General features: G+C 46.4%; 6 protein-coding genes across 6 annotated transcripts; 3 read left to right on the top strand and 3 right to left on the bottom strand.

The window, feature by feature from the left end:
* Positions 1-5,496: 5,496 nt before the first annotated feature.
* EPUS_03088 (uncharacterized protein) lies at positions 5,497-8,925 on the bottom strand (the record flags this gene model as incomplete). The annotated part of the gene is made up of 3 exons (XM_007802838.1): positions 5,497-7,429; positions 7,482-7,582; positions 7,651-8,925. 3 exons carry the CDS (start codon positions 8,923-8,925, stop codon positions 5,497-5,499), a joined length of 3,309 nt encoding a protein of 1,102 aa, XP_007801029.1.
* A 602-nt stretch (positions 8,926-9,527) lies between these two features.
* Positions 9,528-11,556, top strand: EPUS_03087 (uncharacterized protein; the record flags this gene model as incomplete). Its single annotated transcript, XM_007802837.1, has 2 exons — positions 9,528-9,917; positions 10,123-11,556. The coding sequence occupies 2 exons, from the start codon at positions 9,528-9,530 to the stop codon at positions 11,554-11,556; spliced, it is 1,824 nt and encodes a 607-aa protein (XP_007801028.1).
* Positions 11,557-12,641: 1,085 nt separating this feature from the next.
* EPUS_03086 (uncharacterized protein) lies at positions 12,642-13,703 on the top strand (the record flags this gene model as incomplete). Its single annotated transcript, XM_007802836.1, has 1 exon — positions 12,642-13,703. One exon carries the CDS (start codon positions 12,642-12,644, stop codon positions 13,701-13,703), a length of 1,062 nt encoding a protein of 353 aa, XP_007801027.1.
* A 646-nt stretch (positions 13,704-14,349) lies between these two features.
* EPUS_03085 (uncharacterized protein) lies at positions 14,350-16,268 on the top strand (the record flags this gene model as incomplete). Its single annotated transcript, XM_007802835.1, has 4 exons — positions 14,350-14,409; positions 14,459-15,070; positions 15,124-15,267; positions 15,333-16,268. The coding sequence occupies 4 exons, from the start codon at positions 14,350-14,352 to the stop codon at positions 16,266-16,268; spliced, it is 1,752 nt and encodes a 583-aa protein (XP_007801026.1).
* Positions 16,269-17,018: 750 nt separating this feature from the next.
* On the bottom strand, positions 17,019-17,444 carry EPUS_03084 (uncharacterized protein; the record flags this gene model as incomplete). Its single annotated transcript, XM_007802834.1, has 1 exon — positions 17,019-17,444. One exon carries the CDS (start codon positions 17,442-17,444, stop codon positions 17,019-17,021), a length of 426 nt encoding a protein of 141 aa, XP_007801025.1.
* A 64-nt stretch (positions 17,445-17,508) lies between these two features.
* On the bottom strand, positions 17,509-20,921 carry EPUS_03083 (uncharacterized protein; the record flags this gene model as incomplete). Its single annotated transcript, XM_007802833.1, has 5 exons — positions 17,509-17,993; positions 18,068-18,195; positions 18,865-19,157; positions 19,209-19,288; positions 20,567-20,921. The coding sequence occupies 5 exons, from the start codon at positions 20,919-20,921 to the stop codon at positions 17,509-17,511; spliced, it is 1,341 nt and encodes a 446-aa protein (XP_007801024.1).
* Between the last annotated feature and the right edge of the window lie 2,313 nt (positions 20,922-23,234).

Genomic DNA, 23,234 nt, shown 5'->3' with positions numbered 1-23,234 from the left:
TATAACCTATTATAGTATTATTATCTTATTATAAAAAAATAAGCATATTATTAATAACTTTTATAAATATAGAATTCTAAATAAGGTTATAGTTATATTCTTTTAGTTTTAAGATTTATGTAAAGATTCCTTAAGCATTTCTATAAGTAGTACTAGTATAGCAAATATATAAAGTAAGAAGTACTTATATAATATTAATATTTAAAAACAAGTTATCTAAAAAGAAGCAAAAAACATGCCTTAAATATATTTAATATAAATATTATATAAGACAAATAATAAAGGCAAATATTAGTATAAGATATATTATATTAAGCTTTATAAGCTCTTTTTTAGTAACTTAATTAACTTTTATGCCTTCTTAAGGAATAGCTTTAGATTTATTAAGTCAACTATATTATAACTAGTTATAATGTAGTTTATAAGCGTCTTATATATATAAGTGTCCTGCGTACTTTTCTTCCTTATTATAATGTTTTAACTATTATATATAGTCATAATATAATAATACTATGAATTCTTAATCTTAAGAAGCTAGAATTCTCCTTGCTATCTAGGCTATTTATATACACTAAGAAATATTAATCTAAGATATTACAAAGACATATAATATTCCTTAAAGTACCCTCTGCAATTAAATAAAGGGCTATCCCTTGTGAGCCCGAATACATCTAAAGGTGTCTCCTTCCTATTTGGGACTAGTACTTTTTGCTTTTAAAAGGCTAATTATTATAGCTATAAGACTATAAATAGTATTATTCGAAAACTAATTCTTCTAGCTTTTAAATGATACTATTTATAGTCTTATAGCTATAATAATTAGCCTTTTAAAAGCAAAAAGTACTAGTCCCAAATAGGAAGGAGACACCTTTAGATGTATTCAGGCTTATAAGGGATACCCTAAAGGCTAAAGAATGTAATGCCTAACATAATTTAACTCTGATTAAAGAAGAGACGCTTATATAATATATCCTTAATCTAGACTTATAAGGATTTCTACCCTAAATTAATTATGTACAAGATATGACTAACCTTCTATATAAGACGTGTTATGTAAAGCCTATTAGTAAGTAGTAGCTATATAACTTTGTATAACGCTGCTCTAAGCTTAAGACGCGTTTTTTATATATATAATATTACTTCTTATCTAAAAGTGCCTTTTTAAGCTATATTATTTATAAGATTTTAAGGTCTAAGTATAGTTATTAATTATCTTTATAGATCTCTATAATTATTTATACTTAGTTATTTATATTTACTCTTTAAACTCTTACTCTATATATAAAAATAAAGAAAGTAATGCTAAAAACTTTAACAGAAGATGTAATTACTTATAACTAGTCTTTATTCTTTTCTTAAGGGCAATCCTTAAAGATTTAGTAAGAGTAGATACTAAAAGATCTCTGCTAGAGAGGCGTCTTGCTATAATAACCTCTTTTATAGCCTCTTTTAGTTCTTTAGACTTAATAGCTATTATTATATCTTATATACTTCTTTTTTTAACATTCTCCTTTTCCTATTAATTTTTAATAAATATCTTTAGTTTCTTATATTTAGTTTTAATTATTTATAACTAATTAATTACATATATAATAAGAGGTAATAAGGGTAGAGAAGATATAACAACTTAGCTCTAGCTAGTTATAGCTAGTTATAGCTTTGTATAAACTTATTTTATAATATCCTTAGTATTTATAAGGATTCTTAATAGCATTGTTTTTAGCGCGTTTAATAGACGTTATAGGCTACTTAAAGTTTTGTGTTCTATTTTTCTAAGGTTAAGGTTTCCATCTCTCTTATACTGATCCCTCTTCTTATTGTCTCTTCGCTTCCACTTATAACTAGTTATATCTCTTTGATAATAGCTAAGAGTAGATTCTTTAGTATTAAAGGTTCCTATTAGTCAGAGGAGCGGAGCCCGCGCCCCCTGGCCTTATTAGAGTCTATATCTTCACTTCTACTTACATTACGTCTATATATGCTATAAGTGAGTATAACTAAGTATAAATAACTATAATAGTTTATATCTTAACTAAGAATTAGGTTTATCTTCTTTTCTAACTAAAAATTTACTTATCCTAAGTTAAAGACCTCTAAAAATCTTAATATTATTATCTTAAATAATTATAAGAGTTATTTATTTATTTAGTTTAAAGAATTTTATAAAAAGAAAAATATTATTACTCTTTATCTTCTTATATACTCTTCTTATCTTACTTAATTATTAGATATTAGTTATTTTAGTGTCTTAAAGTAATTATATAGTAAAGAACTTAAGGAGACTAAGTTTCTTTTTATCTTTAAAGCTATTTACTTTAATATAATAATAACTAAAAATATTAAAGCTAGCTTTTACGATACTAGCCTTATATTATATAACTTTTAGGCTATCTTATCTAAGCTTGATATTAAGCTACAAATATTAATACTAATTAAACCTCTTCCCTCTTAAGCTAACTTATAAGTTCTTTAGATATTATATAATTCTAATAATATTATTTTATAATTAAAGTATATATAAAATTATATTATTAGATATTAAAGAAGCTCTCTAAATAGTATTTTTTTAGCTATTAAGTAATTAGTAAAGGGTATAGAGCTAATTACTTATCAAATAACCCTTTTATATAAGAAGGTCTATATGCTTTATAAGGCTAATAAGGCCCTTACAAAGCATTAGAGGGCTAAAAAGACATGTGTATAAGCTAGAGGTGCACTTACTATAAAGGATATATATAGTTTAATTAAGCAAAAAGAGATTATACGACTGTAGTTAAGTGGAAGGTCAGTAGAAGAGGGTATTACGCAGGCTAGGTTGTTAGGCTTACAACGTTGTGGAAGATACAGCAAGACTAACTATAATGTATGAACTTGTCAGGAGGTTAAAGAGACGTCTGAGGAAGATAGTGATGTAGAGAATAATTGATTTTCTTGTGTTGTGGCTGTGTGTTACACGGAAGGCCGTGCAACAGGGTGTGAGGGTGCTATAGAGATAGCGGAGAGTCACGAAGAAGCTATAGGAGGCAACTGTATGACTATGTCAAGTGGGTGTGTATGAAGATGGATGACTATCTAAGTGCTATGGAGGCGAGGATAGAGATATGACGCGCAGGGCGCCAAGCCTGCCCTAGCCCTCAGCCCTAATGCCCCTTTGGGCCATCGAGCAATCCGTGTCGTAACACTGTGTACGATGGTCAGAAGGTTATGATAAGAAAGAAAAGTGCGCAGGACGCTTGTATACGCGAGACGCTTGTGAACCACGTTATATATATTTAGTATTATTAAGTACTTAAATCTTATAGTCTTTTTTAATTAGCTTATTTAGCAGCTTAACTTTATAAAAGTTATAGCCTTTATAAATAAATATTGCCTTATTTATAACTAAATAAGAGCTTAGTTACTAATTATCCTTATAATTTTGCTTAATAATAATACTAATTAGCTCTAATTATTAAGCAAAGGTTTTATAATCCTTATAAGGAGCAGTTATATATTCTTAAAGCGTAAAATATTAATAAATTTATTTATATCTTATTAGGCTTAAGAATATACTTAAATAACCTGACTTGCTCTAATATTTTTTATGTTTAGATAGTCTATAATATTTTATATAAAGCAAACAACTAATATATCACTAGATGTTAGTTAAATTAACTAGTTTCCAGGGTCTAGAAAGGAATTTAAGATCTTCTTCTTTGTCGAAATCCGTATTTTGAGCGTTTTCTGTGTAGCTATTTATTGATTCAATGATTCTATCGATAATAGCTAATAATTAGGGAGCTCAGGAAGTTGATTTTCGTCTATTTCAAGCGCTTTTGGAAGCGGCCCCGCGGCGATGGGTTTGAGCGCTGTTCGTTGCTCTGTTCGAGCAGTATTCTTCGTAACTTTTGGATCGCTAGCTGCACTAGGAGCTCCTTTTGCCTCCCATATAGTCTTGGGCTTTGGTATGCGTTTCGATCTGCGTAAATCCATGTTAGAAATCGACCTCAATGGTGAGATTCATCAAAAAAACGAAAAAAGGCATGCCAAGACCCAAAATGCTTGGCACGCTAAAAAGGCACATTTGATCGACGGCGCATGGGATACCTTTAGATACCTTAAGAATAGGATGCAGAGGCATTCAGAGTGCGTTCATATTGTGGGCGACATTTGAAGCACCCGCCAGTGGGAACTAGGTGACCAAGACGGTAGCCAGGTACTGATTTTGATCAAATCTGAGACGGATCGTGGGTTTCGATGAGATGTTACAGAGTATCCATTCTATACATGATTTGGCTGGTTTCGACCCTTTTTGTAACTAGTGTTGGGGGCAAGCAGTCTCAAGCTACTTCAAAATCTTGACGCGACCCAAAAATTACTGCGCTGACAGGCAAAAAGGCGATCAAAAGTTGGATTTGTTAGTTGCGTAGAAAATGGACGTAGAAATTACGTATCTCTTCTTTAATACGCACTCACCGCTAAGCTTGATTGATTGGCTGAAATGTATGGTATACTTAAATCGTGAGTTGAAGAATCGGCATTCTGATTAAATAGAGTTCACCACTTCCTTTCTTCTTGTCTCTATTATTTAATATTCTGTCTAGTAGCGAGCTAGCTGTGTCCTTAGAAATAGTCTTACCTCGAAATCTTCTCGCGATTCAAGATTCGTTGGATCTCGGATTTCGTTCTGCTTTAAATTTGCCCTATTTGGAGTTCCCCCTACTTCGAGGGCGCCCTACTTCGAGTTTCGTCCTGCTTCGAGTTCGCCCTGCTTCGAGTTCGCCCTGCTTCGAATTCGCCCTGTTTCGAGTTCGCCCTGTTTCGAGTTCGTCCTGCTTCAAACTTCGTCCTGTTTCGAGTTTCGCCCTGCTTCGAATTTCGCCCTGCTTCGCATTCACTAGGCTGCGAAAAGGTCAGGGTTCTGGTCCGGGCTTCGGGCCGGTCCGGGTTGACTCTTCTCGGCCCGGACCTGAAACCGGACGAGTTGCTAAGAAGTCAGAGGACTTAGCTACTTCTTTAATCGAAAATCATCACCAAGCTCGATAAATTGGCTAAAATTTTTGGTCCTTACTGTGCATTGCGAAACTCTTGCGAATCCTTGGCGCTACCCTCGACTTGCTGGTGCCGCAGGGCAGAATTGCGGTGAGATATAGGAATAGCTCCCCACGTACGAAAAACGCGTAGAAATTGCTTGAAATTGCTTATAGACGTCGCTAGCACTTGTATCTTGCTCTATCTTGACTTTTGGCGCTTGGTGTTGAGTTCGGTATGAGCAAATTACGCCTTTCGAAGTCAACCGTCGACGAAATGCCCTTGTTGCTTGCTACCGACGTAGAACCACGAGAAATAGCTCGGAGATTTTAATGTTACTGCTCAACTGTATACTGAATCCAGGAGAATATTAACACATTCGGAGGGGCACGACCTCAGGCTATAACAGCTGTTAATAGACCTCAAAAAATCACTCCAAAGGCGCCCAAGGGCCTTCTTAATTAGCTTCCCCTCTTAGTGGCATCTTTAACTTTCAAACTTCAAGAAGGCTTCGATCTCGGCAGGAGTATATTTGCGGTCCGCAAGCTCTTGTCGCAGTCGTTGCTCGACCTTCTTATCCAGCTCTTCCTTCTCTTTCTTCTCCCTCTCTTTCTTGGCGTCTTGTTCTCGTTGCCACTCCTCAACCGCCTTCTTCTCGAGCGCTTTCCGCTTCTCCTCTGCCTCCGCCTTCTCCAAATGCTCTTTAGCCCTCTTGAGCTCCATATCTGCTATGTACTTCTTCTGTGCCTCCTCAGCCGCCTTTTCCTCCTCAAAGATTTTTAATTTTTCTAATGCCTTGCGCGTCTCATAATCGACTTCATCGGCCGCCTTCTCCTCCTCAAAGATCAAATTTAATTTTTCTAATGCCTTGCGCGTCTCATAATCGACTTCTTCGGAACTGCTCGAGTCGTACGGTAAGACATCGGCCACACGGTGATGATGCGGCATTGCTCGTTTCCGGCCACCATCTCCACTCATGTCCTTCTCTGTGTCTTCCTCAGCCTCCGACTGAGAGGCAGAATTCAATGCGTGTTGAGCCACCTCTCGCGCTATATCCGGACGATTTGGGTCTAGATAGCTGATCAGTACCGCGTCACCTTGCGATAGGCGAGTTTGACCCTTCCTTCTCTTTTTCCTCTTCGGTTTCTTCTTGGCAGGGAGGCGAGGAGATTCGGTATGGCCCTCTTGGTCGTTCGTTATTGTGTCCGGCTCCGGCGACACTGATCCTGATGATGACGGAGATGTTGGGATATATGGCGGCGGAGATTGCTCGGGGTTGTAATGGATCCCCGCTGCCACCAGGCCAGAATATGAGGGTATCACGTCTACCTCAGGGTCGTAATAATCAGCCTTCGCCGCAGCTTCTGCCTCTTCTTTCGCCTTCGCCGCCGCTGCTTCCGCCTCTGCTGATTTGGCTTCAGCCTCTTTGAGCTTCGCTTCTGCCTCTTCCTTGGCTTTAGCAGCGTCGGGGGGATGCTTGCCCTCATCTCCGGATGACATAGAGGTCCCACGTTGATGGTCATCTGCTGTAACGACGCACATAATTTCGCTCTCCTTCTTGAGCCCATATGCCTTCACCGGGGCAGTGTCGTCTGCCAGCTTCGTCGCCTTATAGAACAACCTCACTCTCTGCGACTGCACACCTAGCTTTACCGCTGCGTATTTCCTGATATCGCCTATGGCGAGGCCTCCGTTGGTGATTGCAAGTGGATGAAATTGCAACTCATACGTCTGACCCTTATGCCTCAGGAGCAGGCGTTCCGGGTCCTCGTTATCTTCGATTGAAGGGTTTCCGCCAATTTGGTTGTCCGCAAGTTGAGACTGACTCGTCCATGCTGGCATTTCATTTGGCCTATTTTCATGCTCCTCAAGCTCTCTGCTACCATGTTCCGGCTCGTCATCAAGGAGCTTTTTGGTTCCCGCCGTCAGCAATGTTTGAATCATGGCCTCTGATGGGCTGCCGGCAACAGATTCCACTGTAAGGCCATCAGGATCGGTTCCTGAGGCGTCTTCAACCGCCTCTGCTGGTCCCAAGAAGCGCTTCAAGACGTCCCCTTGAGACATGGAGTCTAATTGGGACAGCTGGACTTTGATGCTTTGCGCCGGAGGAATCGCCTCTGGAGCGAATTTTGGGGATCGTGCTCCGGAGCTATGATGTTCACTTAGTGGGGTCTCGTCTCCCTGACCAGATGTCTGCTTCCCAGGTATAGCGGAAAAATCATGGTCAGATGGACCTGACGGGGGTATATGACTGGCCACCGTGCCAGTAGGGGTAGTGACCCTAATTGCATTAGGACTATCAACAGTGCCACACTCAATCCTATAACCTGGAGGAAGGAAGGCATTGTATCCCTGCAACAGGTCTGGGTGTCCATAGAAAAGGTTAGCGACTCGCCCGATAACTCCAGGCGTGTCAATGCTACACTCAATGTCAATACTGCGTCAGTCTTACAGCTTGGCTGTCAACTCACGCTTGGCTTTTGAAATCTTTCATGATGGCAAGGAAACGATTATAGACATCTGGATGATCGATGAAGCGGAGTTTGACCTGATCAAGATAGCTGAGGGCATCCTAGCAACAAAAGAATTCATCAGTGACGGGTAGGAAGAGAGGAGGCGCTTATCGACTATTGGGCTCACATTCAATACCGGCTGCTCTTCTGCGTCAAGGGTTGGCTTTCCATTCTTTTGCTCATCCTGATCCTCGCTTTCGCTACTCAGATCTCCAATTTCCAGCCTTCCATCATCTGACCTGTTCCCAGACTGGTCCGAGTCTACATCATCTTCATTACCACCTCGTGGAATAGCAAAAAGAGCCAACTCTTCAAGATGTCTAGCAAGATGATGCTCGAGCCGCGCCGACCTGATAGATGATTTGCACAATGGGCAGTCGATTTCCAAGGGCAAATCCGAAGAATATATCTTCTTGGTGTGAGCTTTCAACTCGTGATCGAACCATTCGTGTCGACTATCGTACATCTTCTTGGCCGCTTGGCAATCAGGGAACACACATGTATACGGGAGGATGTCTTTGAAAACATGACGAGTCCAGGCCCTTCTATTCTTGATTGTTATTATGAAAAAGCAGTAGGGACATTCGAATGGTTGTTCGTTGACAGACTGCTTCGGAGGAGGCGGCACAGTAATTGCACCACCTCCCTCTAGGGATGGGGCATAGGAGGTCTGAGATAACCCGGAATTGGAGGCGGAGTCCTCAAACTCGATATGCGTCTCCTTGAAATCGGTTGCAATTGTCTGAGACAGGACCACAGATTTACCTTCTTGTCTGGTCTCATTCTGAGCGTATTCTATTCCCTGGCTGAGCTTCAAATGGTGCCTCTCACGGTACCGAAGATCTTCTCGTCTTCTGGAGATGGCGAATGCAAGACGTTCGATTGTTTCATTATCCGCCTGTGGATACTTATGGTAAACATGATCTCGATCGTATGGCAGGAAGACGGCGGCGTCGTCTGTTCGACATTGAACCAGGCGATCATGTCGGGCAGGTTTGCGAATAAGCATCGACATCTGGTAGAGGCATTTAATGATGTTTGAGATGCCCTTGTACAGCTGCTGGATCTCGGTCTCATCATCTTCGTCGGAGTCTGCGATTTCCTCCGGGATCGGACCATCTAATAAAACTTGGCCGACCTCGTCCAACGCAAAGCACAGATCTCCAAGCAAACTTAGTATCTGCTTGCTGATATGAGAGGCGTCTCTCAAGCGGTAATCGAGGGATGATTGTCCAGTCTGGTGGGCGCCGATGTTGGCTGCCCATATGCGCAGTCGGCCCAATTCGTCATTCCAGGCTATCCTCGGAACTTCAGCTTCGTGGGCATTGAGCTCATCCCGGGCGACAAGATTGTTGAAATTGCGCAGACAGGGTATCAAACTGGAAGCGATTGAAGTCGCCATGGCCTCGGCAAAACACGGTGGCCGTCGCTAGTCAGCTCTGGTGTCATGTCAACCATTGTATGGAGTAAAGGAAGTGTCAGTGGTCCACGAGATGTGCTGGACAGCAGCGCCCCTGGCGGCTCCTCTGCAGGCTTTTGCCAACGAAGCCAGTTCCTGCGATACGCAACAACCGCTAAGTTAGAAAGGCAACGATCAAGTTATCTGGAAGAGGTGACACCACAAGAACACGGACGGTGCCAGTTATTCAGAAGGCAAGACAATGATGCCAATCTTTTGACCGTCTTGCATCGATGAGGTCGACGGTCAAGGTGGTACGATCAGCCTCATGGGGGCCAAAACTTTCTTACGCAACCCCCGCGTCTCAGCTGAATTGGAAATTTGACGGTCTTGGACTTTACATCCTTTTGAACCCTCTCACGTACCAATTGTTCGCAAGGGCTCTTCTCGGTTTTGAAGAGATGCCCTGGGTTTTTGCTTGGTTGCCGCAATGCAGAGCGCTCAAGGTCTGATCGGTTCATTACAGAGGCTCTGTCTGGCTGCTAGCAAGTTAGTGAAAGTCGATTGCATACTATAAATTAACGCCGTTGCCCATCCTAGTGATCATGTCAGGCTTCGAGATAGCTGGCGTAACGCTAGCCGTGTTTCCCCTCGTTGTCCAAGGTCTCACTACCTTTGTGGAGGGCGTTGAGACCATAAAGTTGTGGAGAAGGTATCGACGGGAACTTGCCGACTATAAGCGGTTGCTCAAGACGCAACAGATATGGTACTTAGACACCTTGGAAGAACTTTTGGACGGAATCGTGCATTCAGACAAGGAGCTCGCACTGCTCGTTGATATCCCTGGAGGTCCTGCATGGCAGAGGCCGGAGTATGATGCACGACTTCGAGCACGACTAGATCATTCATACGAGCCATACATGGCTACTATCTACGCGATGCTAGGCGCGCTGGAATGTCTCAAGAAGAAGCTCGGCATTGATGCAAGCGGAAAAGTATGTCAGACCTCATCTTGTTCTACCATTGTTCCGTTCATTCTCCTGAACACCTGAACCAATCCTCGAGACTATGATGTGTGAGTAGGCCACGTCTTTGAAGCTCGCTAGCGAGGGCTGCTGCTTAACCTAAATCCTACACCGGCTCCAAGCCCATGCACATATAACCAGTGTTCTGGATTAGGATGCTAATACCTGAATCTAGGTGACCTGGGACAGTACGCCTAGTCTGGGACGCGAACTCAAAAGACTCAAGACCGTTCTGTCGAAAAATGTTTATGCAGAGCTCCTCGCCAAAATCGACAAAGCAAACAAAGATCTTCGTGAGTTCACACATCAGAATCGGTATCTCGAAGCTGTCCGAAGCAGACGACGAATCGGCGTCCACCGTCAACGCATTGCCGACTTCAAAAAGATTAGGAGGTCTGCTAGGAGCCTGCACAATGTTGTAATCGGAAGAAAACCATGGAACTGCGGCCACCCGCACGTAGTCAATATTCGTCTAGAGCCTCAGCCCTGGGATGCAGCAGGGGTCGACGGTAACAAGCTCAAGTTTCGTATCCTCCTGAACTGCATGCATCAAGCTGGAAATGTACCAGGCACCATTCCAGCTGTCTGGAAGTGGCAAGAGGTGGAGATTGAGCCTGCCGAAGCTGCAAGTGCCCAAGACGTTTCCTCAAACTCCACTACAGGATCAGTCTCCATCTCAAAAGGTCAAATCTCTCAAGGTCATAATGCCCCTTGTTCAGACATCAAGGGCTCGCCTAATTCTCTTGCAGCTGACACGATCAAGAAAGGTGTCAGATTTGCCATTGGCGGCCCATCCACCAACGTCCCAGTTCCCGTTTCGATTGCGACTTTGGCTGCTCCAATCACAGACATGTGCTCCGCATTGCATTCTACTCCTTGTTCGATTCGCAAATGCATTGGTTTCTTGTTGGATGATCACGCCTCATCGATCGCCCATCGTCACGACGTTTTTGTTCTTGGAGACGGGGAAAGCGCAGACGCTCAACCACAGTCTCTCGAGAAGCTCTTGGCCTCTTGGAAACAGATAGGCCGCCGGAGGCCTCCTGGCACAATTTTCTTCAGCCGTCGAGATCGACTTTTCATCGCTGCATCACTTGCGTCCAGCGTACTGCAACTGAATGGGTCGTGGCTAAAAAAGCACTGGCGGAGTTGTGATATCTTCTTCCTCCTAAAAGCTGGCTCCAATCCGGATGCTGTTCATCATCCATACTTGTCATGGGATGTCCCACAAAAGGACAAACATGACGCGCTTACGAGTTCAGACCCGCACTCCCCATTTGCGGTTCATCTCATCCATGACGAGATCTTCTTCCCACTTGGTCTTACACTGTTGGAACTCAGCCTTGGGCAGACGTGGGCAGATTTGGAGAAGGCAGAGGAGATGGACTCGAAAGAGACAATGAAGAATCTAAAAACTGCTCTAGATTACGTCTATAGCGATAGTGGTCCCAGGTACGGTGACGTGGTCCGAAGGTGTTTGTTCTGGCCCATCGATTTTCGGGAGCCGACTCTTGAAGACAACGAATTCCAACAATCGGTTCTTGAAACAATCGTCATGCCGTTGATAGAAGATTGGAAGGATTTCGATGGGTCTCTCCGAATTCGGTGAATGAATCAGGATTTGAGTGGCCTGATAGCCCATCGCGCCAGGAGCGAACACCTTTGTTACATACCGACCGCCACCAGAATTGATCTCACCAGGTGCGCTTTCCATTTCCAGACCCGAGCAAGCGCTGCTCTGACTTTGGCTGAGACTGGAGCGAGACGGAACACATGCTAAATGACGAGTTGGCAAGTTCTAGTTCTGGTCTAATTGGGACTCGGCTATAACTGTTCACTTTATTCTATTAAAGTTTCAGTCAAGCCTGATATCTAGAGCTTAGTCACTTGCTTTAAGATTTTTCTGTTTATTGATGAAGTGGATGATCTGAATTCTATCTACCTGCAGAGTCTATCTCAGAAGGAGGAGAGGCTAACTACTGTGCGGAGTGGCACGAGCGCGGGTCATGTGACACGCAGCGCCGCCAAGGATTTGGCAGTACATGTACCACGTACTGCTTGGACGACAAGTCGCTCCAATTGTCCAAAACGTTGCCTGTGCGTCCACTGTTGCCTACGCATCATTCCTTGTGTCACAGTGGTAGACTGATTCTCCGCCTCGGCTAACCCACCAGTATTCGGCCCGTATTGTGAATGTGCCTTGTAGAAGGAGATTCTTGATGTTGCAGATTGTCCCGCTCATAATTGATTCTCTAGCTAATATTCGACATATCTTCCAGTACTTCTAGACAGCCCGTAGCAAATGCTGCACAGTCAAATCAAACGTTGCAGATGCTTTGTAGGGTGATGGTGATTTTCGAGGCTTGTTGTTGACGTGTACTACGTAAGGTGGTAACACGTGTCGGGTGAGGTCGGACTCCCGCGTCCTTTGAGCCTCGGGTGTGGGCGAGCCAGCCGTTAGTACTAGTACAGAGGCGGCGCCATCCCCAGCCACGGGGTCCCCAACCATCAATAGCAGTTACCTGAACATTACGCAGTGGGGCCAGATTATCCTTTGCTTGGCATTCCGTACGGCCAAATCATGGCCATGCAACAGTGGAGTGACTTTCCAAACTTTGCCGAGAATACTGGACGACGTCTTCTTGTGATGCTCTCGATGAGTTTCCTCCCACAACATAGAGGAAACCTGAAGACATGGAGCCGCCCAGTGATGAGCATGGCAGACACAATACCCGCCCAGCCGAGCCAACTTTGGCATCGAATCCGCACAATCCGAATTCAGCTGCATACCTCGCATACCCTGTCAAGCACGTCGTTTCTAGTCTTTACCGGCGGATGACTGAGCCACCAGACCAATCGGTATCAAGACTACTCGACGCGCCAGTATCATCCTCGGGATATTACACACCACCGAAACGCACAGCATCGCCTTTCACTCCTCCGCCCCTCACCCCACTCACTCTAAGATCCACAGGCCCTCCCTCACGTTTACTACTCACCCGTTCACTTGCCGAAGAGATACGGCTCCTCGTTCCACCACGCCTCCAGCTGGTAGACAATTGGCGTCTGGCATACAGCCTCGAAGCACATGGAGCATCTTTACACACACTGTACAGTTGCTGTCAACGCGCAGCTGCCCGTAGTCAGCGCGCCGGCTACGTAGTTGTAATCCGCGACTCCGCGTCAGCCAGCAATGGCGCAATATTCGGCGCGTACCTTACAGACCCTCCAAAACCTTCCCTCCATTACTTCGGCACTGGCGAATGCTTCCTCTGGAAAGCCAGTATTCTCTCCTCTGTCCGTTTTCTCCATTCCGGCCTCAATGGCAACAGTAATGGCGAGCCTCCATCTGAAGACCTTCTGCAGCTAGCTGGCCTCCCTCCGCCACCCAGCGCAGACACCACCAACCTACAACGAACCACTATTCTGCGAGGTGACCATTCACCAAAACCCCAAACTACACACAACGGAGATCTCCTTCTCCAGCTGCCGGCTGAAGAACAATCCGGCACAAGCACTCCCGACCGAATTCGCTTCAAAGCCTTTCCCTACAGCGGCATCAATGATTTCATGATCTATTGCGAAAGCGGGTACCTCAGCGTCGGTGGTGGGGACGGTCATTATGGGCTTTGGCTGGATGATCAACTTGAACACGGCATCAGCGATCCGTGCCCGACGTTTGGGAACGAAGCTCTGAGCGAAGAGGGACACAAATTTGATGTACTTGGGGTTGAGGTGTGGTATATTGGTGCATAATGGGAGGGACGTGGTTGATTGATCGAACGATGGTAGTTGCGTGTCGAAGAAGACACGATAAAATGATACCCCAAAACGGAAACTAGGCGTTCCACGACATTAGCTTTATGACGGAGCAGGCTTAGCATTTTGGCAGGGCAGCATTCATGGAATGTTGTTCTCTGTCTTGACACTCAGTAGTGTGGAGCTAGACTGCGACCTCAGCTTCTGTATTCAGTCCGTTCGCTGTTCCACGGGTGCATTTGCGCTTCGGAGGGTTTGGAGTACCCGTGAAGAAGTCAGTTCAATGCCAAGTGCGGCTGAGAGACGTTACAACGCTTCGTCTGCAAGCGAAACATGGTGAACGAATCAACGTCCTTCTTTTCTAGCCGTGACCATGTGGCGCCCGTGAATTCTACCGGTTATAGTTAGACTGGACGGGTACGTATCAGCCCACTGCTCTACTCGAGTACGTAGTAATACCGAGTGCCTCCCAGATGTAAGCCACTCGATCTGAATTCCGACTCGCAGAAAGTTCATAAAGCCGTGAAGGAGTTGAAGGGTCACGACCCTCGTGTTATGTATGCCCATGTAAACCAGGAGTCGTTCTCGACACTCACCATTGAGGTGATCCAGCAGGACAGCCTGGCAATTTAGCAAAATCTCCATGGTCTTCAGGGGGAAACCAAGCAAAGGATGTGGGGAATGTCGCAGGAAAAAGATCAGAGTGAGTATGCCCGAATGAGCAGATTGGCGGAGATGTAACGAGATTGTAGTGTGATCAAATTCGGCCGGCGTGCTCCCAATGTCTCAAGTCCAGAGACGGCCGTCTGTGTCCGGGATACCGTGAAGAGCTGGCCCTCAGATTCTGCGACGAGAGTAACGAAGTGGCCCATAAAGCTCAAGTTAAGGAGGTCCTTAAGCTGCGACGGCGAGCACATGGATCGGTAAATCCTAGTGACTCATCTGAAGCGTCCTCTGGCAGCTCTTCCGACTTTGATGGACTCTGTCTAACATCGCTTCGCAATAAATCTTCAATTTGCTCATTTAAGGGATCATCTCTTCCCGGTGCGCCAGGACCCTCGGTCGAAACTCAAGGCATTCAATACTTCCTTGCCAACTATGTTACAAGCGATCCGGATTTATGCTCCGGCCATATGCAGAACTTGCTTTCTTGGAAGACGACCCAGAGCAAGACTCTGCAAGTTGCCATGGAAGCGGTCGGCCTGGCAGCATTATCGGTCCGGAGGAGCAATCCGATATTGATGGCCAATGCACGCCGTCAGTATGCCCTGGCGTTGCGCATGACCAAGAGCCATCTCCAAGATCCTGCCCAATGCAAGCAAGATCGCACAATGACCGCAGTTGGACTTCTCGGATTCTTTGAGGTTCGCTTCATGAACCGTCACGTTGATTTCACATGACTTATACAGACCCATAGGTTATGACCTGCTCATCGTCCATGTCGATGAAGGCCTGGACAAATCACATTAACGGCAGCATTGCCCTACTAAACCTGCGTGGGGTAGATATGCTGGATTCCGAGTTTGGCTCTGCAGTCTTTATTCAAGCTCGGTCACAAATTGTAAGTCATGCGTTCTTTACCTCTGCACATCAAAGCATAGACTAGCTACTTACCAACTCTACAAGCTCAAAAGCTGCTATCAGCGCGAAGTACGTGTCCCACCAATCATCCTCGAACTTGGTCGCCGACTTCCCCGAACTCCCAACTCCTCCTGCAGCATAGTAAATGATCTCGCCGACTCTATTTACCGGCTTTGCGAGCTCCGCGCTTCCATCAGGGATGGCTCCCTTACCGACCCGTACACGAACATTGCCTCGCTACTCGAGCTCGACGACGCCGTCGTGAACTGGGGCGCCGAACGTTCTAGCCAATGGGACTATACCATTGTCTTCGACTCGACCAAACCAAGCATCATCTATGACGATGCCTACGCTGTGTACCATACCCACTGGATTGCAGGGGTGTGGAACGTTCAGCGCGCAACACGCATCTTCATACAAGAAGCCATTCTCGCCCAGATAGACGAGATGCTGGCCCAGCCTGAACCCATCATCACAACGCTAGACCCCCAGTCTCAACGATCCAGATCCCTTGCCATCATCTGTGAAACAGCCTTCGACATCTGCGCCAGCGTGCCCTACCTCCTTGGGCACGACAAGCGCTACGACGAACAACTCAGCAGTCCGGCCCCAGCGGTATGGGCATACTTCTCTCTGCCGGCCATCTATCTTGCTGGAAGTACACTCGGCGTCCCACAATCCATGCGGCTCTATGTACTGGGAAGGTTGAGACATATTGGTCATAGCTTGGGCATCCAGGAATCATTAATGATGGCGGCCATCCTACAAAGCAAGATTGACGAAGGCAAGGTGGAAGAATTGGAAGGCCTACCAAGACAGTTTCGGGAAGAGATGGGCCGAAGCGTAGAGGAGTCCTATGATAAAGTGTGCTGGGACGGGGCATGGGAGAAGAGTTCACAGAACGAGGAACAAGATCCAGAGTGTGCGGCCGGCGGCATGTATTTCGGCGGTTGGGGGCAGCAAGTCGTTAGCTCAGGGTAGAAGCTGTTACGGGTCCCTGATCAAATTCATGCAGAGACCGCACGTACAATACTTATCAGCTGCTTATCTAATTTAGATGCAGACACTCGGTGCCACTGCTCCCCAATTCAATGTCGGCTTTTCCTGCTCCATAGCATACACATTGGTGCTGGGAGGTTCCACTAAGGAAATGCAGATATCGAGGAGCACCTAAACGGGGACACATGAATCGAGTGGATTGCCCTGCCAGAAATCCACCGACCCAAACGGGTAACTTTAAATTGCAACTGATCGGTGTGCACATGTATCTCCTAACTTATAAAAACCAAGTCTGTTCGTCGAAGCACTCCATCCGAGCCATACGCACTGCCTTTAGATGGCATGGCTTTATTTGTTTGTCGTCGTGGGAGGTCAGCCACCTGCGACTCCATTCCAGGCAGGATGATTTCATCTCAATGAGAAGACAGGGTTATTTATCAGCTTTCTTTTTGAAGCAACTACCGCTTCGAGATTGTCAGAGCGGAACGCCTGCAGTGCAGTGCGACAAGGCAAGGGTATCTCTAACACGCCCGGGAAAAGCAGTATTGGACACGCGAGTTAGCGACTACTCCCATTGCCGCTTCCTCTCCATCCCATCTTCTCCCAGGGTAGCTCGCCAAGTGCTGCTGATCAGATATTTCGAACAACGCATGCCCATGCACGCAGTTAGATGACCAAAGGTGATGATGACCTGAACAACCAGCAACATCCGACATATCCCTTTCGGTTTGCTCATCCCTTCTTCAACATCTCCCTACTCCCATACATGCTCGCCTTCAACTTCCACTCATTCCCACCCATAACATCCAGATACGTGTAAGCATCACATTTATAAAAGATGCCCTGCTCACCACCCACCAACCCCATCCCCACCAGCTTCTGTAGCACCCTCTCCACATCCACGCGATCCTCAACATCCCGCGTATACACACAGACCAACCGACTCTTCTCCGACCTCTCGTCATCATCATCCTCATTCTTCGTCGCAACCTTAGCACCCACCCCCAGCTCCCCCTCCCACGTCGCCCTCGCAACTTTAGCCCACACCCCATCCACATGCTTAGGCGAGGGAAAGAGCATCCACTTCCCCTCCTTGACATTCTTGGCGCGCGCAAGCTTGACGATGTCCTCCTCGAGCAGATCTCTCGCCGGTTTCATCATGCGCGTGATCGTACCCGACGCTGGGCAGAGAAATTCTGTAGTAGCCGGTGTCCTTCTTGTTTCAGGCCCGCGATGTCGTGTTTGCCTCGGGCTTGGCGGTGGGCGTGGTGGTGGTGCGGATTGGCGATCCGGATCCAGGGACCGGTGGTGAGGGGTGTGGTGGAGGGTGGGAGGCGGGAGAGAAAGGTGGGGAGAGGTTCGTGCAATTGTTGGCCATCGAGTCGCCTTCGTACGGGTTGTGGAGTTCTTGTGCTGGTGATAGCGAAGGTTCTTGGCGTAAGGGAGGAAGGTCGACGTCCATGGTATCTCTATCCAAAGGAACATCTCTTGGGTGCGGAGGGTCTGAGTCAACATTATCGGCGTGCTCCATCTTCTGCGCTGCATCCAATCTGTCGCGGTGATATCGTGCCCTCGCCGCTTTCGCCTCAGCCGCTTCTCGGTTCTGCTCCGCTATCCACTGTAAAGACCTTTGCTGCGCTTTCCAGAACTCCGCAGGATCGAATTTTGAATCCCTCGATTCATACTCAGCTTTCATATTCTCGTCCCCTGCTTTTTTCGATCCGAGATTTGGTAGTCAGTCACACCGCGGAAGCCATCTGGAGGAAGCTAGTAGTAGTTACCGTAAAAGCCTGACTCATCTGACAGCACCGCTGACTCATCAAGCGCTCTTTCGCTGGCCGTGCTGCTACTGCTGTCGTCCCCTCCCATCTTCTCCATAGCGAGCCCAGAGGGTGATTTGTGGAGAGAACTACATTTTGACAGATTTGTTGGAAGGAAAGGGAACATGAAAGAGGCCGGGAAAGTTTGATGCCTTTGTTCCCTTGTTACAAGGTACGGAATCTGACGCCGCAAAAGTTTGGGGAAACCGGGCCTGTGGTTCCGGGGCCCCGCTTCTGCGGCCGTTGCTACTAACTACCCAGTTAGCGGCTTGGTTCAGGCACCAGGGCTGAAATTACTCAGTCGGTGTTACAAGTGAAGATTACATGATACAAGTTGAATACACTGGTGACACTGTAAAATATCGAACGGAAAATGGAACCTGGGCAATATGTAAATTCAACAGGCTGCTTTCCATACTGCTCTCCCTTTTGAGTGGTTCTCCAGCGATATGTGCAGTTCTACCGGAACGATGCTAGATTTGTGCAGGCTCCACGTTTGTGCCCTACTAATGGTATGAGCCACTTTGACGAGTAGGTGTTGTACACCCTTACTAACCGTCTCGCTGAACATTAAATTCCGCCATCGATGTTGACAGGCTTTGCGCATCACCGCTTAGACACTGTGCTAGCCCTTGATAGAGCCCATCGAGCTGCTATAATAATTCTTATCTTAGCCTTCGTTTTCCAGCCAGCTCGGTGGTGACCTTCATATGATGGTAAACTCTGTCTTTTGGACCCCGTCCCAACCATCAGCATACTCAATGCCATCGGGCTCTGTTTGTTCCTCTTTCGGTCTCACCATGCGACGCTGGAACATTTGAGCAAATAGATTGTCGTCCCAGATGTCGAATACGCCTCTGCGCCGGAACTCCCTATCTCGCTTTCCGGTGCTTTCCAGGACAAGGCCAAACCAGATCGTTCTGGCCCCATTCCCGTAGTCGTATTGAGAGATTGGGACGCAGTGAAGATTCGGCGAAAGGCCACCGACTCTGGGAGATTCGTCCAATTTCACTCGGATACCGGTGTACACGATTGTGTCGTCGAACATCCACTTCAAAGTCATATCATTGTTCGGACCAGGTTTCCAAGTTATTGGACGTACGAAGCCACGAGCTTGTAAGTAGCCTCGCTCCATGGGACCAGCCACCTGATCTTGTCCTATGACAGTAACGCGGACATCGACTATATCGATTAGCTCACATTCTGGTGGCCTGCCGCAGAAACTCTCCACAGTTCCCTCGACCGATAAGAAAGACCAGCTGTGAGCACGGTAATACTGTGGTCTAAATGAAGGTTCACCATTGACCTGTTGGCAGTCCCGAACAGACCAGCATAATCCCCTCAAGAAAATGCGTCCCCAGAGTCCTGCAAGATAATCGTCCTTGATAAGCTCCTGAATCTCTTTGGCTATCCCAGAAAATGCCACAACTCTATCCGTGACCTTTGTCAACCCACCTTGCATGTAGGAGGAGCATATACTATTCCATTGGTGGAGAGGAAAGGCAGCTCCCTCTTGAAAACCCTGCATATTCTTGATAAGACATTGCCATCTCAGATCTTCGTTCTCTTTTGGCATCTTTTTGGGGAACGTCTCGCATGCATTTAGTGCGCTGCATTCCCAAAAGATTTGACTTCTACCGAAATGAAGAACGCGTGGCGATAGTAGGCGCTGTTGGAGCGTTCAGCCGTACCCTAGGTTTGAATTCCAGCAGGAAACATATTTCACCTCTTGTAAGACCCACGCCCTTCGACCCAAAGGAGATTTCTCGACGCCCCTGGCCCACGTTTCCCGATCGAGGCAGTAGAACAGCCCTTTGCCAAGTACGTCCAATTCTGCGGCGACCCTAAGAGGTTTCACGCTCTGAGGATTTCTATCAAAGAAACAGCCCTCCATCGAGTTGTGTGCACCCGTTGCCGCGATAGTGATCAGAGAGTTTTTGTAGACCTCTCTCATTGTCAAGGCTTCACGAGCCCAATCTTCTATAGAATCTTGCTTTATGCACAAGGAGTCAATCCAGATGTATGAACAGTTAAACCACTGCGAGGCAACAAAAATAGCTTCTTTGTAAGTTTTCGGCAACTTTTCAATAAGTATCCCGCTTCTTAATTCAGACACGGATTTTTGATTTAATGTTATGATGTCGATGCTGCCCCAGCAATGACTGAGACACACATACCCACCGTCTGAAACTATGTCTCTGGCATCCACCAAACGAACGTGGCGTGGAAAATCAATCTGTAGTAGGCGTGTTGGAAGCCAGGAGCTTTCTATGTCCGGCCTGCAGGCCTGGTGAGAATGGAGGCACTCTTGGAACCATTGTTGAGCCAGCTTCTGATTTGCTGACGAGCCAGTGGAAGGCGCGATGACATGCTCAACCAGCGATGGATCGACTTCTGGAGTCCACCTTACTCAGTGATGATGATACGCCGTAATTCAAGCCTGCCACAAAAAGGACTTACCAGTCAAGGGCACCATGTGCAGTTCGATGGGAGATGACTCCGCGCTATCCATCAGTCGGGCCCAGATTATGGGAGTAAGCCCATCACTCAATCGCGACTTGAAACTAAGCCAAGTCTTGATCATCTGACCGTCCCGGACGCCATCTGATTGCGACGAGAAATGCAAAGCCAACATCGCACACAAGGAACATCCATGCGCCGCATTATAGACCAGTGTCCCATATTTCATGTGCTCATGCTCATTGAAGAGTTGCATGCCACTGAAAATCTTTTGGCATGCGGTGCACAACTCACTGTTGCCACCTGTATGGATTCGTTCGTGAAGTTCCCCCGGGCCTTCGGGCTGGTCAGTCATACTGGATCAGATTGAAAAAGATCCTTGCAAAGAACAAGATCGAGGTGCACGGCGATCTGCAAAAAAGATCAATGCTTGATGATGCTTTGGGGTTAGAGGTTGGGCCAATCAGATCTATAAGCGCAAGGCGGAGAGACGCTGAAATCGTTGCTGTGGAAGGATTATGTAAGATACGGGAGTATTTGGATGCCCCAGAAACTAGAGGTGAGAGGTAAATACTTACTCCTTTAAAAGATTCTCATATATCTATAATCTATGTCAAAATACCTGTCATGCGCCTGTCATGCACCTGCATGGCAGGGCCGAAGGGCCTGCATGGCCTGCCCAGATAGCTAGTTAGCGTAGATGCCTTTCGGCGCCCTCAGGGCATGTAGATTCATACAACTTCATTCACACACTCTGAGTCCGTCTTTTGTTCGTCTGTTTTGCGTCAGACCGTGGCAGTCTGACAATGCCTCCGGGTATTTTCTGAATCCCTAACATATAGCTCATCTAATCTCACTATGTCAATAGTCCTGAAGAGCTGTTTCTATCTGATCGAGCTGGCGCCAGCAATTCTCGCTATAACGCCAAGTAAAGAAAAATCTGCCTCGAGCTCACGACCTCTCCGGGCCTAGGGTGATGCCGCTCAAGCTCACCCCAGTCTTGATGAGCCCGGGTGAGGTGCAGGTGTCGCTCACCCCTGGCCAGTCACCGCAGGCAGCAGCCTTAGCGGTGTGGCCACCCTGCAGGTTAGAGGGCCAGTCACAGGGCCACGGTTCAGGTGCCATACAGTACCCCACAAAAAGTCTGAGTCGCAAAACGCGCTAAATGCTACCACGCGAATTTCATCACTCTATTCATTCGACTATTATGGCTCAACGAGAGCCTCTCAAGGCTATTTCTGGCAATCGAGGATATAATCAAGAGTTATCTATATGGGATCGAGCTCAGATTTCTGCATATAAGGCTGTGGGGTTGACAAATACAGAAATTAGTGGCAAGGTCTTTTGTACACCAACAACTGTTGCTACTACCCTACGAAGAGAATGCCTGCGCAACGCAGGGCAATCGCGCCCGCGCTCTGGTCGACCCCCTATATTATTAAGAGTTGATAAACAAAATATTCTACGCATTGTACGAAGCAATCCGAAGATTACCTATGCCCTACTCAAGTCCCAAGCTAAGGTTACTGTTCATCCGAATACCCTTTACAAATTACTCAAGTATAAGGGTATTACTAATTAGATAGCCAAAAAAAGGCCCTTGCTTACTCTAGAAGTGGTTGCTAAACGATTTGCATAGGCAAAAGCGTATAGAAATTGGACTTGGGATCAATAGCGCAAGATAATATAGAGTGACGAATGTAGCCTTGAACGAGGCTCAGAGGCATAGCGAGTTTGGGTCTTTCATATACCACAACAGAAGTGGGATAAGGATATGATACAACCCTATAAGAAAGGCAAGGATATCAGCGTCATGATATAGGGTGCAATTCATGGAGATGGTCGTTCAGATATAGTTATAATAGACCGAGATCCTGATTTAGAGAAGTCAGGATACACTGCCAACTCTTATCTTATAGTTCTTGATAATCAAATGCCTTAGATATAGCAACCTGGTATGATATTTATACAAGATAATACCTCTATCTATACATCCAGAAAAGTCAAGAAATAATTTGAAGATGAGGGCATACCAGTGTTAGATTAGCCACCTTATAGTCCAGATCTTAATCTAATTGAACACCTCTAGGCGTAACTTAAGCAGTAGATTCAGAATCATTATCCTGAACTTAATCAAATAGGCAAAAGTAAGGAGGATTATCAACGCTTATTTCAAGCTATTCACGAGGGTTGGGAGGTAATTAGTCAAGAAGCTATTAATAAGTTAATCAAGAGTATGGATACCCGGGTGAATTGCGTACTTGCTGCAAGAGGATAGTACACCAGATACTAAATACGCATTTTTTGGCGCCAAGTTCTAAATGACGCTAAAAGGGATCCAGCCGCACGCAGCACAAGGGATAGCTACAGCACGTCGACGACTGCGGTGGGTCAGTGGAGGTAGGTCTTCTCGGCCAGCTTGATTTCAATTTCCTTACGGCCTGGGAAGGGACTCGATCGATCAACGACCGCGCCCCCGTTGAGGGGAGAGAACAACGCACTCTCCAACTCGCACTGCCTGCAGCCCAGCGAGCTGAGGCGCGCAGGAGGAGGCAGTGGTGGGGCACAATGCGGGGTACGACTCAGACTTTATGTGTAGTCTAGATGCCGGTGCGCTGCCTCTTCCGGTTTAGCCCCGCCCGATCGGGCAACGCGCCCTCTCGCCGCT

This window comes from Endocarpon pusillum (assembly GCF_000464535.1).
Source record: "Endocarpon pusillum Z07020 unplaced genomic scaffold scaffold1818, whole genome shotgun sequence".
NCBI classification, from domain to species: Eukaryota; Fungi; Ascomycota; class Eurotiomycetes; order Verrucariales; family Verrucariaceae; genus Endocarpon; species Endocarpon pusillum.
The sequence above is the reverse complement of the archived record's forward strand: the minus strand, read 5'-3'. Positions and strand labels throughout refer to the sequence as shown.